Genomic DNA, 16,392 nt, shown 5'->3' with positions numbered 1-16,392 from the left:
TTGGAACCTTTGGAGTCTCACCTGTGGCTCCGGGGTGCCACAGGGTCCTAAGGGTGAGGACCCTGGCACTGATGGTGCCAGTTCCTCCCTGCACTCCTCCCCAGGCTTCTAGGTGGCTTGTGTCCCACATAGCCTCTGTCTCCTGCAGTCTGTGCTACACATCTGGGCCTGTCTCAGGGCTGGCCTGGCACCACTGAGCTCTCCATCTGGAAACCAGTCTCAGGCCTCCTGGGCAAGAGCCTGGCCACTCCCAGCCTTTGATATGTGGAGCTAGAGGCCACCCCCACCCACAAGGTGTAGGTGGGGAATTGAAATTGCCTCCTGCAGGAAGCCTTCTCTGGATTGCCCTTACCCCAGTAGCATCCTCCACCTGGGCAGCCCCCAACACTACACATGCCTCTAACAAAGAGCTCTTCTCATAGACCACAGTGATCTGAATGCACCTGACAGATGCTAGGGAACCAAGAAAGAAGGGACCAGAGGGAAGGAGGGGATGAGCCCAGAGTCAAAGCTGGTGTCTTTGAGTTTTATTGGGAAGAGGAGTCCATTGTAGTGTGGGAGTTCAGACCAATAGATCTAGTGCCTGTGAAACAAAGTTCTTTATCTGGCTTCTCTGGAGAGGTATGGAGCCCCCTCAGAAGAGCTGGGCTGAAGAAGAAGCCACTTACCCCGCTCTCCTCCTCCATACCCCGCTTAATGAGCGTCGCGGCTCTAGGAACACTGGGGCTTGTAGGGGGCCAGGCCCTGCGCGTGCATTGTGTCCCACAGTGGTTGGCACTTGTCCCTACAGGGCGGTATGCACTGCTCCGCATCGCGGGGTTTCAGTCTCTCTTGCCTGCATGCATGGTGGGGACGCAGGCGCAGCTCCATCTGTCAGACCCTCAGGTCAGCAGGGACAGGGGCCCAGCCTCATCTCTCGGCTAGGCTGGCCAGGATGCCAATGAGATTGTCCAGCCCCAGCAAGTAGCCGTCCTCTCGGTTGCCCTCTTCCCAGGGCCGCCGGTGGTCCAGGGTCTGGCCGTCAGGGAGGGGCGTGGTCTTGCCAAAATCGATGAGCCACACGCCGGCGCGATGGCAGTGATCATGCACGAAGAGGAGCGAGCTGCCGATCACCTGCCGAGTCCCCCACCGTCAGGCCACGGTGGAGAAGCCCTCCACCCTCTTCCCTCACAGACCACAGACACGTGAGCCTGCCCTTCTTACCTCGTGCCTCCTAAAGAACTCAGAGACCTCCAGAGTGTCCCGGATCTGCTGCAGGCGGTTCAGATACCTCCTCTGGAGAGGGTGGAGAAGGGGAGGACAAATTAAATACCAACTGAACCTCTGCGATTGTGAGATTATGAAGAACGCCACGATGCATGCTTGGCTTGGCAAATACCATGGTGAAGAAGGCGCAGGCCCCCACGTGGTGCGCAGCCCAGAATTGTTGTAAAGCAATAACAGCGCAGTGCGATAAACACTGGGATGGGGGTCACGTATGGAAGGGTGTTGCGTCAGATGACCTGACCTGGGGGCACCCCTCGGTATCAGGCTCCCCAGCATCTCAGGGTTCTGGGATCCCACGCTCACCAGCACTTCCGCATCCCCTTGCACAAATTCCTCAAAGACGCGGATCACCTGCTCTCGGCTTCGCGTGGTCTTGAAGTCTGTACTGCAGGAGCCGTCGGCTTTCTGTAGAAGGTGGGCAGAAATCGTCAGGGGCCACGTGTGCGCCCAAAGGGAGAGGATCTGGCTAGCGCAGCGATACCTCCCGGGACGTTGAATGCCAGGGACAGCGAGACGGCCGCCAGAGGGTGCCTCTTCCGGGGGCAGTCGGGGTGGGAGGTCAACACGGAGGACAGACACCGCACAGTGGGGCTGGGGCGAAGGAAGGGCCCGGGAAGTACAAAGCGACGCGGGCCTGGCCCACCTTGATGCCCTCGATGCGGAAGCCGAGAGTGGTGCTGGAGCTGATGCCTTCTCGCCACTGCATGTAGCGCGGCTTGGTGACCGCGCGCTGCGCGTGCTCCTCCTCGGTGGGCGCCTCAGGGTCGACTGCCAGCATCTTCTTGTACATGTCCTTCCGCAGCTTGGGCCGCTCGCGGGCTTTGGTCAGCTCCTCTTCCAGATAAGTCCTACGGAGGCGCAGGCAGCGGCGCGGCGTGAGCGGGCGCACACCGGGACCTAGTCGAGCACCGCCTTGGGCACGCGTAGAGCGCTCATTCCCGCCCTGGGCCCTTTACTGGTTTCCAGACGCCCCGCAGGGCACGCGTACCTGACGCCCATCTTGCAGTCTAGTACGCAAGGCCCATCGAAGCCGTCGAGCAAGTCCTGCAACTGCAGGTAGCTCTCGCCGTCGCGCTCCACCACGCCGTGGAAGGCAGGCACGCAGCCGCGTAGCGCATCGGCCATGAGCCGCGCCAGGCAGTAGCGCTCCGGCTCCGAGCTGCGCTTGAGGATCAGTCCGCTGGTGCCCGCTGCCTTGAAACTCCCTGAGGGCAGACCTTGGTTAGTGGCGCCTAAGTCCCTTCCTCCCGGCCTCCGCCCCGCACCCGCCACGGCCCAGTGCTCACCCGTGTGCCCCGCCAGCTGCACCCAGGCGTAGCGCTTCTTGAAAGGGCTCATGACCGGCAGGTTCACCATGGTCCGGATCTTCTGCCAGTGGCTTTTCTGAAAGCGACACGACCCGGGTCTGCCAGTCAGCGTCTCAGCAGTAAAGCCATCCTTCCTCTGGAACATGGTCTCGCCCCGTCCCACCCTACCCTAAGCAGCTCGTGCCTGGAGCTTCAACGATTCACTCAGGGGAAGTTTATCGTGAGCCTGTGTGGCGGACCCTGAGACAAGCGCCTGGAGATGATAGATATCCAGTGTGCTGAAAAGAGCCCCAGCCTTAGCGTCAGAAAGCTCAGTTCTGCTGCTCCACAGCTGCATGGACAGGTTACGGAACTGCTCTGTAGAGGTTCTGGGACTTTTGTGAGGAAAACAGTCTCGTGATGTTAAAAAAAATGCAGATTTTCAGGTCTACCACAGGGAAACTCTGAGCATTGCACTTTTACCAATGCCTCGGGATATTCTGGGGCTTGAGCAGCCTCTGAGTTCAGTTTCTTCAGTTCCCCGTAAAATGGGGAAATAACCACTCCCACCAGGTTGTTGTGAGTAGTGGTAAATGAGACTTGAGTGTGACAGCCCCCACTCCCAGTCCCATTCCTTGGTGTGGACCACTACTACCTGCACAAATCTGGATTATCATTTAATACTTGGGACCATTGGTTCCTCTCATTTAGGGAGAAAGACAAACATGGAAACAAATCATTACACAGGCCCAGGGCAGGGAGGCCAACCTGGTAGGGCCTGAAGAAAGAATGGCTTGGTGCTCCCCAAGGCTCTCTTCCTATCCTTAGATGCCATCTCACTCCCTACCAGTTGACCAGGGTGCCCCAACCTGGACCCAGAAACCTGGGTTTTGAAAATGGAATACAGAGGGGAGGGTCTGTCATCTTAGATGAAACTGAGAGGGAAATTGAGATTTTGGTGTACCTTTTGCCTCTTGACCGTTGTGTCTAGTCTGAGATCATCTGATACTCTAAACTTTTCCTCTTCCCACACCAAGCTCATCACTCCTGTGTCTACCCACTGGAGCACACAGGTTTGCTCATCTAAAGAGTGTGTCTGCTGCCTCCTCCCAGGGCGCCTGCCTTTTAGAGGAATGACATGTGTGCCTCCACAAGGCTGGACCCCAGGAATCCAGCTCTCACTCAGTCCACCAGAGCGAGAGGGGGAACTGGGGTGGAGGCTTAAGCAGAGGAGGCTGCTGACTATAACACCACTTTCATGGGGAGGAGATGGGAGTCAGTGACACAGTACTGGAGGGGGGAGTCCGAAGTTGCTTCCAGTCTTGGCTCTGTCACTTTCTAGCTGAGTGAACTCAAGTGAGAATTTCATCTGTGTGAGCCTGTTTCCTCTGGACCTAGCTGTTGCCATAACACAAGCCACCATTTACTGACCGCCCACTGCACACCAGGCTTTTCATCTCCAACAGACAGCATTGCTCCTGCTTTCTTCCCAAAGTCCCTACATGGCTCAGTAGGGTGTGATCACATGTCCAATCCCCAGAGATCTGGGGGTGTAGCCAGAAGCAGCCCACTAGAAGCATGACATCTCTTTCAAAACTCCCTTTTTCACTCTTTAAATACATACAAGGTTTGCATTATGCTGCATAATAAATCCAAGTTTTATTATAAAACTCTCCCACCTCCGAATCCTCAAATAAAATTCCAGGAGGATGTATGTGCCAGGTACATTGAGTGGCACATCCTATACCCTCTTCCCCCACACTCAGTTTGAAATTCATGATGCTGCTGCACATGCACAGTAAGTGCCTGAGATGGTAACTTTTGCCATTTTACAGAAGGCAATCAAAGTTCAAAGAGTTAACATTCCTGCTATCCCTGCTTCCAGCTGGCCTCCCAGTCTCTGCCCTAAGCTCAAGTTCAAAACCCACCCCCACATTCCAATTGTCCCAGCAGGTTCCAGAGGTCAAATGGACCCTGTATGAAAAAGAATTTTGTATAAGATGAAGCAGTTTGCAGCCACAAGGCAGTGTGTTTTGATCTCTGGGGAAACACTGAGATCTGCCTGGGGACCCCTCTTTGTTGGCTAGACACCTTTAGTTTATCCAAAGGGATGGGTTTAGTGGTGGGGCTTCAGGAAGCTTTAGGGACTTACTGGCAGAATTTGGGGGGACAGTGGGGCCAGAATGGACTTCATTATAGGGTTCATCTAGTTCTGTAGCCACCCCAGTAGAAGATGGAATCAGCCTTGGGTTAGGTGAGATGGGAGAACTGCATCATCCTTTCTTCTGCGATCATGTAGGAGCAGTGAGTGAGGCTGGAAGGTGAAAGGTGGAGCTGGTAGAAGAGGATTTAGTACCTGCAGTCCTGAGCTACTGTCTCTTGAGTGATGTGTGATAATATAGCATTGGCTTGCTCCCAAACTGAGATAACATCGGGTTATCTCTCCACTCTCCCCACCCAAGTTTTGTGAGATCATATCAGCCAAGAGCAGCAAGGACTAAGGTTGTTTCCAGTCATGTGGGTTACAGAAGGCTTTCAAACCCGTTATGCCATTTGAGCCCTCGCAGCCACCTTTTGAGGTTGGTTGGTAATGACAGGATTTAGTTCCTCTGCCAGTAATGGATAGGGTCAGATATGGAAGGAGTTGATGCAAGCATCATGGAATTCTGCCATCTTCATCTAGGGAGCTACCTCCCCCAGGGAACATAATGCATAAAAGATGCATATATCCAGAATGGTTCTTGGGGAATCATTCTTTGGCGAGTGGGTGGGGATTTTGGCACATGAACAACAGCAGGGAAAATATTTTTGAGCAGGTAAGGCTTTTATTGTGTGAATATCAGAAAGCAGATTTATTATGTTACAGAGTGAAACCTGGCTGAAAAAAGGGTTAAAACCCCATCGCCTGGCCCAGGCAAATAGAAGTCTGAGAAAGCATCTCACAGCAAGAGGCTACCCAGACACCTTGGGACAAAAAGCTCAGGAGAGCTGACCATGTGAGAGTCTTTGACGAAGTCACAGGAGGACCCTCTGATAATTCTTCACCCATGAGGCTGGACAGGGAGCATCTCTTTCTGGGCAGAGCTTAGCTGAATACTAGCCTCAGACCCTCCTTTGTCTGAGCTCTATTTAGAAGCCCTGAGGACTCCAGCTTCTTGTATCACACCAGACACTCTGTGTATCTTCTGCTAGAAGCCCTTTGCTTTCTTTGTCTTTGGTATTCATCTCCCCTCTTCCTGACTTCTATGCCCTACCTCCAGCCATCCAGACTCTGGCTAAAGCTCTCTACTAGCCCAACCCCCTTGCCATGTTCCCAATACTTTATCAAATAAGCACTCGTGGTGGTGGTGGTGGTGAGAACAATCAGTTTAAATTTATAAAATGATTTGCACCAAGGTATAAGTGACCCACGACTTCACCCTCCCAGGGGCATTTGCTTTTTAAAAAGGAAGTCTGTTAACCTAAATTCTGCTCTATAATTAGTGAAAAGTGAAGTGTGGGAGTTCTGGGCCCAGGACAGGATGGCATCCAGGTCTCCTTACCCATCCTGGAGCACTGAGAGAAGAGAATCAAATGAACAAGAGTCAAACAACCTCTCTTCTGCTAGAGCAACACCCCCAAAATTGTTTTAAGAGACAGACAAAGCCTAAGAATGTCATGCCAGCTGCCCTTGGGGACAGGCTCCCAACTCCTCTCTTGGCCTGTATGGTTTTTCTTGCCAGTGACTCGTCCCTCTACCGTAGGAAAGGAAGCAGGAAGGAGGCAGGCTGCCCAGTCCCAACTACCTTGAGGGGGAGCCCAGCTCCAGACTCTGGGCACACAGTGTGCGGCTTCTAGAAAGAAGAGGTGAAGGATGTACACAAGCCTCGCAAAGGCTTCCCGCTATTCACGTTATCCACCCAGGCCGGAGGTGTAAGGGGCTGGAGAGCTGAGAGTTGAGGAGTGCTGCCACAGTACCCTTCTCCCGGGCGCATCCTTCACGGTCAGCCAGCCTATGGGCTCTGCTTCCTGCCTGGGGAAGCCCTAAAGGCAGCCTAGGCGGGCGCGCTGTGCCGGTCTGCGAGGCAAAGTCCGAGCCGGGCCCTTCCACGCGGACGCAAGCGGCCTCTGTCAACAGCCCTGGCTTATCTGCCACCACCGTGGCTGTTTGCCTTCGGGGAGGCCCCGGCGGGCTGGGGGTTGGGAAGGCCTGGTACTCGCAGCCTTGGAGCTGGAAGGGCCCTCCACAGCCATCTGCTCCAGCTCCTGCCGCGCAGGGTGACGGGGAGGCCCAGAGTGGGAGAGGACAGCCGAAGACGCCCAGGACACAGCTGCGACTGGGCCCCGGAGTCTTGACCCCAGCTGGCCTGCCTACGTGTAAGCAGTCCTGGGCCGCAGGTCCTCCTCCGCCTTTAGCAAGAAGAGTGAAGCCGGGGGCTGCCCTCCTGGTTCCCTGCCTCCAGCGCCCGCCTCTCAGCTCTCAGAGATGTGAACGGGGGGAGCGTTGGGCCCACAGTTACTGCTCCGGATTTTCGGGGGTAGGGAGGGAGGAGTCTTCTCTGCCCCTCATCACCGCCTCAGAAACCCTCGGGCGGCACCGCCTCCTTTCAGGGAACAGGGTTACACCAGAAATGTCAGGGGTCAGGGGTACCCCTAGGGAGGAGAGAGGGACTCCCCACACCCTCTGCCTGGTGTCGGGGTGGGTTCCTGCTCTATGAGACTTTTCCCTTTTCCTTCTTGTGTCACAAACCAAGTCGCCCTGAGGATAACGTAAGTCTCAGGGGTAACTGAATCACGGAGCCACTGCAAGCCATTACAGTGACTCTCGCGCCTCGTCCAATCCGAGCGCGGGGGGAGCCTAGGTCCCGCAGGCCCGGCCGCCCCGGCGCACGTCCGCTGCTCTCACCGCCCTTCTGGGCAAGCCCCGAGCCACCAGAGACTGAGGGCGCCCTTCGCCTCTCCCTCCACTTCAGGGACACTTGCATAACGTGGATCTAGAGCAACTCCTTCTCGTTGACCGCGGATAGTTATTTAAAGTATTTGGCCTTGATTAAAACAAGGGGGACAGGACGGCTATCCTGGGCGAGGCACGACCTGGAGGGGCAGGCACGGGGAATGACTGCACCACACCCTAGCCTAGGTTATCAAAGGGTCAAACCTGGCCCCAGAACATCCAGGCTACCGGGGGCGGAGATCAGCAGACTAGTCCCACCCTCTCAGCCTCAGTTTACCTCCCCCCACCCTCCCCGGCCAGAATTAGGAGCAGCAAAGCGGAGGAGGGCAGCGTCCCGCGCCCCTCCCTTGCCCGCGTCCAAGCCTGGTGCGGGCGCCGGGAGCAGACGGCGGCAGTTCGCGAAGCGGAGCCTGGAGCTCGGCTCCACTCCCACTCAGGAGAGGGAAACCGTGGCAACGGCAGGGGTGGGGCGGCGGCGCGGGAGAGGGGGCGGCGGAGAGGGAGGCTCGTCCTCACGTCTCGGCGAGAGTTCGCCGGGCAACGCTAAGCCCCTCCGATCCCTCCAGCCATCTCACGGCCGGCAAGTCACGCTGCCCCGCCGCCCCACCGGTCTCCGTAGCGGGTCTCGGGGATTCCTCACTCTCTTAGACGCCCCAGGGCCCGGGTCGCGGCTCGCCTGTAGAACTGGAGTTAAAACTGTCAAGGCGAGGGGTTGGCCCGGCGCCTCCTACCGACCCCACTGCCTAAAGAGGGAGAAGGGGACTCTCGGGGGAGGGTGCTTAGGGCGGGAGTTGGTCCGCAGCGAGCTCCAAGCAGGTCCCCGCTCCGGCCCCGCCCCGCGGCCCGTACCTGACCCACGTCCTCGCCCGCTTCCAGCTGCACGTTGCCGCGGCTCCGGCTCTCGCTGTCGCTCAGAAGATCGTCCTCCGAATCCTCGGGCAGCGACGAGGAGCCAGTGGAGGAGAGCGACGAGGTGGAGAGGCGGCGCGGCTGCTGCAGGTGCGACGAACCCACAGCCGGGAGCCAGCTACCCTCCGGCTCGGGCGGCCCGGGGCTGGCCGGGGGCACGTCCGGCTCCTCGGCCGTCACAGTCAGCTGCGGGATCACTGGGGCAGGGGGACCCCGCGGAAGCCCGTTGGGGACCTGTCCCCCTCGCCGCTTGGCCCCGCGAGCCCGGGGCTGCCCGGCGGCGGCGGCAGCAGCGACTGCAGCGCAGCGCGCCTCGAAAAGCAGGCGCAGCTCCCCGACGCTCCGGCGCGGAGCCCGTTCCAGCCCAGGGCTGCAGGGCCCCGCGCCTCCCGGCTGCGCCATGCCCGTCGGGCCCCCGGGCAGGGTCATTTCCTGGTAACAGAGCCGCGGCGGAGCCCACCAGCCCGCGGCGCGGCGGACACTGGAGACGCTCGGCGCCCCCGGCTCGAGACTGCCCCGAGGCGGAGCCTACGCCTCAGCCCGCCTGGGCCCCGCCTCGGCCGCGCCCCCCGCCCACTCCTTTCACTTTCAGAGAAAGCGCGGGCCTTCCTGGGCTCCTGCCCAGCCGGGAAGGCTCCCTGTTGCTCCGGGGGTGGCCGGGAAGCCCAGGCCTCCTGGATATACAGAAAACCCGGGCCTGGCCCTCGCTGCCTCTCAGTGCCCACCTTCGCTCGGGAAGGCCGGAAGGATTGCTCCGCCCCACGCCGCGCTCGACACCCCAACTCCACAGGGATTCCTCCAGGAATTCCTCCAGGGCAATTCCAAGGGCCCTGACCCCGCGGGGGTGGAGCTGCTCCAGCTTTCGCTCTCGCACCCGGTCCCCTCGGGCTCCTTTCCTCGTTCCACCCATTCTGGGCTAAGGCGTCCAGGTCTCGGGGGCTTTTCCCCCTTCTTCGGCGCGGAGTTCAAGGCCTTCGGCTTCCCCAGGAAGCTTCACCCCAGGGCGTGTGCCCAAGTGGGGACTGTGTCTTGGGAACTAGCTGAGGCTTTCCCCACTCCCTATCCCCGAGGCTGGCAGAGTACAAGGTCAGGGGGCGGGGCCTCGATCTCTCCAAGTTTTCCTGGCGGAGACCCGGCCAGCATCCCAGGCTGCTGCCTGGCGGAGGCTGGGGTGGGGGCGGCGAGCCCTTCTTCCTACTTTCCTTTTGGAGTTCAGGGCTTGGAGTTACTGTGGGGCTGGAAATAAGTCATTCCTCCTCCTTGAACTGATTTTTCTTGACAGGGTTGTTGTCCACCTTACAGGATTGCTGTGAGAATAAAATGAAAGATGTGATATCTCGAAATGGTAAGAATAATTTTAGTGTGGGCGGGACAAAGAGCCAGCCTCAAGTTCACCACACTCCAGATGTGATTTTAGGCAGTCTAGTCACCGTTCTAAGTCCATTTTCTTACTTGTAGATGTAGGTAAACCTCACCTGACCCACAGAGTTGTGGCTGTGAAACTGGGAAGAAAGTGCTGATGTTGGAGAAGGATCTCATACACCACAGCGTGCTCCTCAGTAGCATCGTTGTGGTAGGTCTTTGGCCACTTTGCGTGTTAGTGGTCAACTGAGCTGCAAAGGCTGCTTTGAGTAGAACTCAGCATTTCACAATATTTCCTATTTTTTCTCCAAATGCCATGAGAGAGAATCCCTCATTGGGGATTCTGATGCCTAGAGATTACTGGGGGACCTGTGGGGATACAGCCCTCTGAAGGATGGCCTCTGAGCTGATGAAGACAGAAAGGAACTCTTATCTTCTTTCCTTATCTCCCTTCATCCAGAATTCGAGAATGGCCCAGGAGGAGAGACAGTGGGTGCCTTCAGCAAAGAAGAAAAGGGAAAATCCCTAGGGAAGAAAGATTGAGTGGAAGAAAGAGTGGGAGGAGGGAAGAAAGAGTGGGAGGAGGGAAGAAAAACCGAAGAAATGAAGGAGTAAGAGAAAGAAGGAAATACAGGAGTCTGAATACTCAAGTCCTCTGTGGAGAACCTGGGAAGCCACATGGCTACCTTCTCTGGGGCACAGAGGTTTGGAGGAGCCTGGGTGTTTGTGTAACGGGTGTACTTGAGGGCTTGAAGGACCAGAGACACCTATGTCTCCTGCACTCATTTCTTTCCCTCAGAGCTCCCCTGGTTAGGGGGGAGCTGGGAAGGTAGTACTCTCAGAGAGGGGACTGGGGGCAAAACCAAAGTGGAGAGAGCCAACAAGGACCTGTTAGAACTGGAAAGGCGGGAAGGGAAGTGAGAAGAGGGAATATGCAGCTCACACCCGCCCAATGGATGGGCAATGTTGGAGGCACGAGCAGGCTGGAAGCGGTGTCATCCTGACTGCCATGAGGAAACTCAGGGCAATTCCTTTTTCTTGTATCAGGAACTTGCCCAAGGCAGGCCACCAAAGAAGAGCTCTTTGCCATACCTGCTCAGGCCTTCCTCCCTGGAAAGGTAAGGACAAACCTTGGAATGGGTATTGAAATGAGTTAATTTCATAGATTTTCAAGTGGGAAGTACATTTATATGCCTCTACCATCCTCACAATACAGCAGAAGTAACAAAGAGGTTAAATGATTCAGCCAAGGAGGTTAAGGCACTTGTGCAAGGCCACACAGTTAGGTGGTGGAGTGTGCCCTAACTTCTATTCTTGTGCTATGCTCAGTTTCTTAACATCTTGTAGTTCAGTCCCTAGATCCTTATCCAGTGAAGGCAGAGTCTGCCTCCACCTACCACAGGCAGAAAACATAGGCACAATCCGGGGGCAGGGCAGAGGGGTCCCAATACAGCTGCGGGACAAGGTCAAAGGATCCTCATGTCCTCCTAGTTGAGCCAGGAATGACCTTTCAAATGCTGGAATTCTGTTTTTTGCCTCAGTTTTCCCAGTCCTTGAAATTGAGTAGATGAATATGAGTTAGAGGGGTGTGGAGAAGGTCAGTCTGGCTACAATATAGGCGTAGGAATGGCCTCTTATATGATGCAAAAAATGGATGTGTGGGGGCCAAGAAGATTGTTTCAAGGTTTTGATGGTCATTAGGTGGCTGATCTGAGATTGGCCTTGAGAATCCCTCTGCCTTATCCACAAGGTCAGCTACATGTCTGAGAAGAGAACTGATCCTTTTTCTTGTGGCTTCTTTGTTCAGGGATCCTCCTATACCCTAGATGCCTGCATCCTGGGGTGTCTGAGTCTTCATCCCTCTCTGTGTCCTTCAGGACTTATCAGGCATGGGGGCTACATCCCTCCTGGGGGTAACTACCCTGGGGCACAAAAGCTGGGGAAGGGGTGCATAGAGATTGAATGAGAGGTTTCTGGTTTATTCCTTAGTCTGCCTCACTTAGCTCTGTGCTTCTTATGCAACTCACAGTACAGGACCATTGGCCCCAGGGGCAGGAGCAAGGTCACTACTCACCATCTCTATGCCAGCTTCTGCTTCCCAAGACCCCTGGGCAGGGGCTCTCGCCTTGGAGAGAGAGGATGAGTGAGCCACCTGTGTTTTTTTTTTTAATTAACTTTATTTGGATTTGCTGCACACAGGCTTTTTCTGTTTGCAACAAGCAGGAGCTACTCTTTGTTGTGGTGTGCAGGCTTCTCATTGCAGTGACTTCTCTTGTGGAGCATGGGTTCTAGGGCACAGGGCTTCAGTAGTTGCAGCACTTGGGCTCAGTAGTTATGGCCCCTGGGCTCCAGAGCACAGGCTCAGTAGTGGTGCACGCAGGCCCAGTTACCACTTGGCATGTGGGATCGTCCCAGACCGGGGGTTGAACTCATGTCTCCTGCACTGGCAGGCAGATTCTTTAGGACTGAGCCATCGGGGAAGCCCCCACCTGTTGTTTTGAAAGCCTTTCCAGCAAGAGCTGAGCTTCCATGAGATGTGTGTGCGTGTGTGCGTGTGTGTGTATATGTTGGGAAGGTGGGGGTGGCATATTTTCCTTTAGGCCAGGTGGTACAGGTTCTCATTCAAGTCAACAACTCCCAGACATGCTCTGTGAGGCTTAGTGTCCTCCAAGGGAGTTTCTGACCCCAAGATTCCAATATTCTGTGACCTATGACTCATTTGTCATTTATAGAGCAAATTAACTTTCATTAAGCAGCTGCTATGGACAAGGCATTGTGGTAGGTGAAAGGGACGTAGGAATGACCCCTTACTAGGGGCGGTGGCGCATCATTTCACATTGTCTTTTGAAGCAAGGAAATGAGAAAGGACACAACAGAAAACGGCCCCAGGAGATTCTGTGCTTCCAATGCAGGGGGCGTGGGTTCCATCTGTGGTTGGGGAACTATGATCCCCACATGCCACACGGTACAGTTTTAAAATAGAAAAGAAAGAAAACAGGCCCCAGGATGCTAAAAAGCTGTATTTACTGTTTCCAAGGAACTTTCAGTGAGACCTTGGTTTTCAGCTGCTTCCTGTAAACCATTCATTCTCCAACCCTGGTCAGTCTGAAGCCCTTTTCTGCCCAGAGCATGGTAGAGACAGTGCTGAAGTTTTTGCCAGAGCCAGGGTTATTGCAAATGGGGAAGAATTGGTGTTCTCCTTCCTCCTGGAAAGAGGAGTGAACAGCCATCTTCACTTGACAACCCCAGACCCTTTTCCTTGCCTCTGGGTTTCTCCTCCTCCCCATGCAATCTCTGACCCTATAATTGATACAATTTGTGGAAATATCCTGGGAATATCTTCTGATAAAACTTGGGACCCAGCAGCATTCACTGACCCGCCACCCTCTGCATCACCCTCCTCCAAAACAGTCAAAATGTGTCACCACACCTGTGTATGCTCAGTAAGAACATTTTCTCTTCTGACACACTTCAGAAACAAGGTTTCCCATCCCTCCCAGGAGCCTGTGTTCCTGTGGTTCCCCCTCCTCCCTCTCTCTAAAACTCACAACCCTCAGAATCTCTGCCAGTGGCCAAGGGGAGGCAGAGGGGACTGGTAGTGTCTGACGTCAGGGATGCAGTCTTTCTGTCCCCCACATCCCTACCAGGGTACCTCCAGATCTTTCCCCACCCCAGGTGGGCGCATCCGCTAATTATATTAGTGATCTCTGCCTGCCAGCGTGACCTCCACCCGGGGTGCGCAGAGAGCCTCCAGTGGCCAGGTGGAAACAGGAGCCACTAGGAAGCGGCGCGCAGGCCTCAGGTCCATGGAGCTGATGCTTGCTCCTCCTCGGCATCAGTCGGGCGCCTCAGGCAACCCGCCAGGAGCACCGAGTAATCTGAGGCCCCAGCTCCCAACGGCGGGTGGGGGGCGGGTGTGGAGAAGCCGCCGGGGCGCGCGCCCGGCTGGGGTCCACGGTTGGAGACGTGCATGGCGAGCGCGTGCACGTGCAGGCAGTGTGATCATCGCCCCGTGGGGCACTCGGACCTGGACTCCAATGTCAGTGAGGTCGCGAGTGGGCGAACAGAGGCCGAAGCTGTTGACTCGTCGGGGCCGTGAGGGGATAGCTCCCATCTGCCACAGCCGTTTTACTCGCGGACTCAGGTTGAACCCATATGACGGACAGCTTGGGCTTCTACTGCAGGCGGCGTAGCACCGCCGCATCTCATTCCTGCGTGCGCTGCGGTCTGGGGACACGATAGAGGGGAGTGGTGGGGTCAGAAATCCCAGAACTCAGTCAGCTGGTCTCGCCCCGCTTTCCTCCACTGCGTTTATTGGGCGTTAACTAGATCCCAGGGTGGAGGTGGAGACTCACAGATAACAGTACTACAGCGTGGTGTGTGCCGCCCTAGGGAAGCCTAGGTGCTCCCAAACCGGAGCGGGAAGGGGCAATCAGGGAAGGTTTCCTGGAGGAGGTGACCTTTGAGCGCTGAAGGGTGAAGAGTAGTTCTCCAGGGAAAAATCAATGGGGATAGACTTGTGCTTCAGGAGAGGTGGATGTGTTGATGGCTGAGCAAGATGTGTTCTCTGCATGAATTTAGCGACACAGGGTCGTACGTTTGCGCCTGCTAAGTCCATTCAGTCGTGTCTGACTCTTTGTGACCTCATGGACTGTAGCCCACCAGGCTCCTCTGTCTATGGGATTCTCCAGGCAAGAGTACTGGAGTGGGTTGCCATTTCCTTTTCCAGGGGACCTTCCCGTCCCAGAAACGAACCCGCATGTACTGCATTGCAGGCAGACCGTTGAACCACTGGGGAAAATGCAGGGTCATGGACAGCTAAAAGAGACAAAAAGTGATATTCTGAAGATGCTATTAAGTCATCATGAAACAGATTGGAACTCGGTTGAACTTCTTTACACTCATTTTCCAGTTTGACACGGTTTTTGTGTTTTAATTACTCTCTGTGGTGTTGGGGAGGTGAGGCCTCACAGTCTTTCTGAGTCCCCTGGGGCAGTGGTGAGGTGGAGGCCTCCAGAGCCAGTGAGGGCTGGGAGCAGGAGGATGCTTTCAGAACGACCATCAGTAAAGAGGGTGTGTGTTGGGGCTGCAGAGGATATATAGCAGCAGCAAGTTGGGACCAAAAGGCAGCTGTCCTTCTCTGGACAGTTCTCCTGGCCAGCCCCAGTGATCATTGGAACCTCCATAGGGAGACAGAGTTTCTTGACCTTCCTCCCACCCTTCAACACACACACACACATGCTCCTAGGTGGGAGCCAGCTAAGTCTCTGGGCCAAGTGTACACACACACACACACACACACACACACACACACACACTCCTAGGTGGGAGCCAGCTGAGTCTCTGGGCCAAGTGCACACACACACACACACACACACACACACACACACTCCTAGGTGGGAGCCAGCTGAGTCTCTGGGCCAAGTGCTCCAGCTTCTGGAGCTTCATGCCCTCTGCTGGCACTATTCTGTGCCTTCTGACCCATTCCATCACACTGCCCCTTCCACCCTCACCCCTCCACTCTGCTCCAAGTCTCTCCTGTAAGGCCTAATGGCCTCTCTGACAACAGCACTTACTGAACCTTTACTGGGAAAAGGAACACTTAATCGTGAACAGGCTCCAGATAGATTTTATGTTAAAGATGAGGAATGGGCTCAAAGAGTTAACCAGCTTCAGCCCTAGGTAGTTAAGTGGTGGAGCTGGGGCATGAATGCTGCACTGAGCCCACTTACCTTGTGGCTTTTAGGCTCTCCCTCAGGTCCAGAGCATAATCTGGAAGCCCTCAATATGCCTGTGCTGCACTGGCTAAGCCCCTATTCTGGGCCAAGAAACTGGCCCTAGGGGCCAGCCTGGGGAAGGCTGGGAAGGCAGACTGCCCCTCTGCCCTCACCCCCTAGTGTTGCTGCTCCCTCCAAACCTCTCCTCCCCAAAGCAGTTCAGCTGCCCACTTTAGTCAGGTAAGTCACAGGAAAGTATCTGAGCTGGAGGCCTGTGACTTCCCCATTCCTGAACGCCACTACCATGAGATAGCCAATAGACCCTGCACCCCTCTCCCTTTTGCATTCCTCCACCCAAGGCAGTCACAGCCAGTGGCTGCCTCATAGCAGAGAACCCTGGGAAATAACTAGACAAGGCTGTCCTCTAGGCTAGACTATAATCTCTGCTCTCTAGGGCCCAGGAAGCCCCCTGCTTCCAACAATCAGGTGGCTGGTGTGATAGGGAGTTTAAGAAAACCTCATTAGATGCAGTTGCTAGGTGAGCCCCAGGGACCCACCTCTCCCAACATCAAAGGCAGGCCTGGACTGGGCTTGTACCATTGCGTTTGCCACCCCCTACCTCCCCAGGTCTAGAAAGGTTTGAGACACAGCCTCATGTAGTGAGGGCAGGGAGCCTTATAGATGTCCCAGCTGGGGCCCTAAGGGAAGGATATCAGTATTACTTCCAGAGCCATACTCACAAGCTCTGGGTCCCCCTTCATGTTCACGACAGGCAGAAAACAAGTTAACAAAGAAATTATACCTCAGCCAACTGAAAGCTGTAGGAGGGCGACACTCTCACTAGGGTTAGGCAGTGTATGAGGGGCCTACCTGGTTCTGTTAGAGCTTGTTGGTATCTCCCAACGTAGGAAGTAAACTA

The 16,392-nt window shown here is 55.6% G+C and overlaps 1 protein-coding gene across 1 annotated transcript; it reads right to left on the bottom strand.

Annotated features, from left to right (window-relative positions):
• Window positions 1–512: 512 nt before the first annotated feature.
• On the bottom strand, window positions 513–8,847 carry ITPKA (inositol-trisphosphate 3-kinase A). The gene is made up of 7 exons (XM_055536381.1): window positions 8,335–8,847; window positions 2,553–2,649; window positions 2,255–2,471; window positions 1,910–2,114; window positions 1,570–1,671; window positions 1,204–1,275; window positions 513–1,113 (listed from the first exon to the last, which is right to left on the bottom strand). Exons 1-7 carry the CDS (start codon window positions 8,821–8,823, stop codon window positions 910–912), a joined length of 1,386 nt encoding a protein of 461 aa, XP_055392356.1. The 5' UTR covers window positions 8,824–8,847; the 3' UTR covers window positions 513–909.
• Window positions 8,848–16,392: the final 7,545 nt, after the last annotated feature.

Source organism: Bubalus kerabau, chromosome 10 (assembly GCF_029407905.1).
Source record: "Bubalus kerabau isolate K-KA32 ecotype Philippines breed swamp buffalo chromosome 10, PCC_UOA_SB_1v2, whole genome shotgun sequence".
Taxonomy (NCBI): Eukaryota; Metazoa; Chordata; class Mammalia; order Artiodactyla; family Bovidae; genus Bubalus; species Bubalus kerabau.
The sequence above is the reverse complement of the archived record's forward strand: the minus strand, read 5'-3'. Positions and strand labels throughout refer to the sequence as shown.

Coding starts and splice junctions, on each gene's coding strand:
- ITPKA (XM_055536381.1), bottom strand. CDS start 8,823: ATGACCCTGCCCGGGGGCCCGACGGGCATGGCGCAGCCGGGAGGCGCG. Junction 2,650..8,334: donor CGGGCGAGGACGTGGGTCAG/GTACGGGCCGCG, acceptor TGTCGCTTTCAG/AAAAGCCACTGGCAGAAGAT. Junction 2,115..2,254: donor GACTGCAAGATGGGCGTCAG/GTACGCGTGCCC, acceptor GCGCCTCCGTAG/GACTTATCTGGAAGAGGAGC.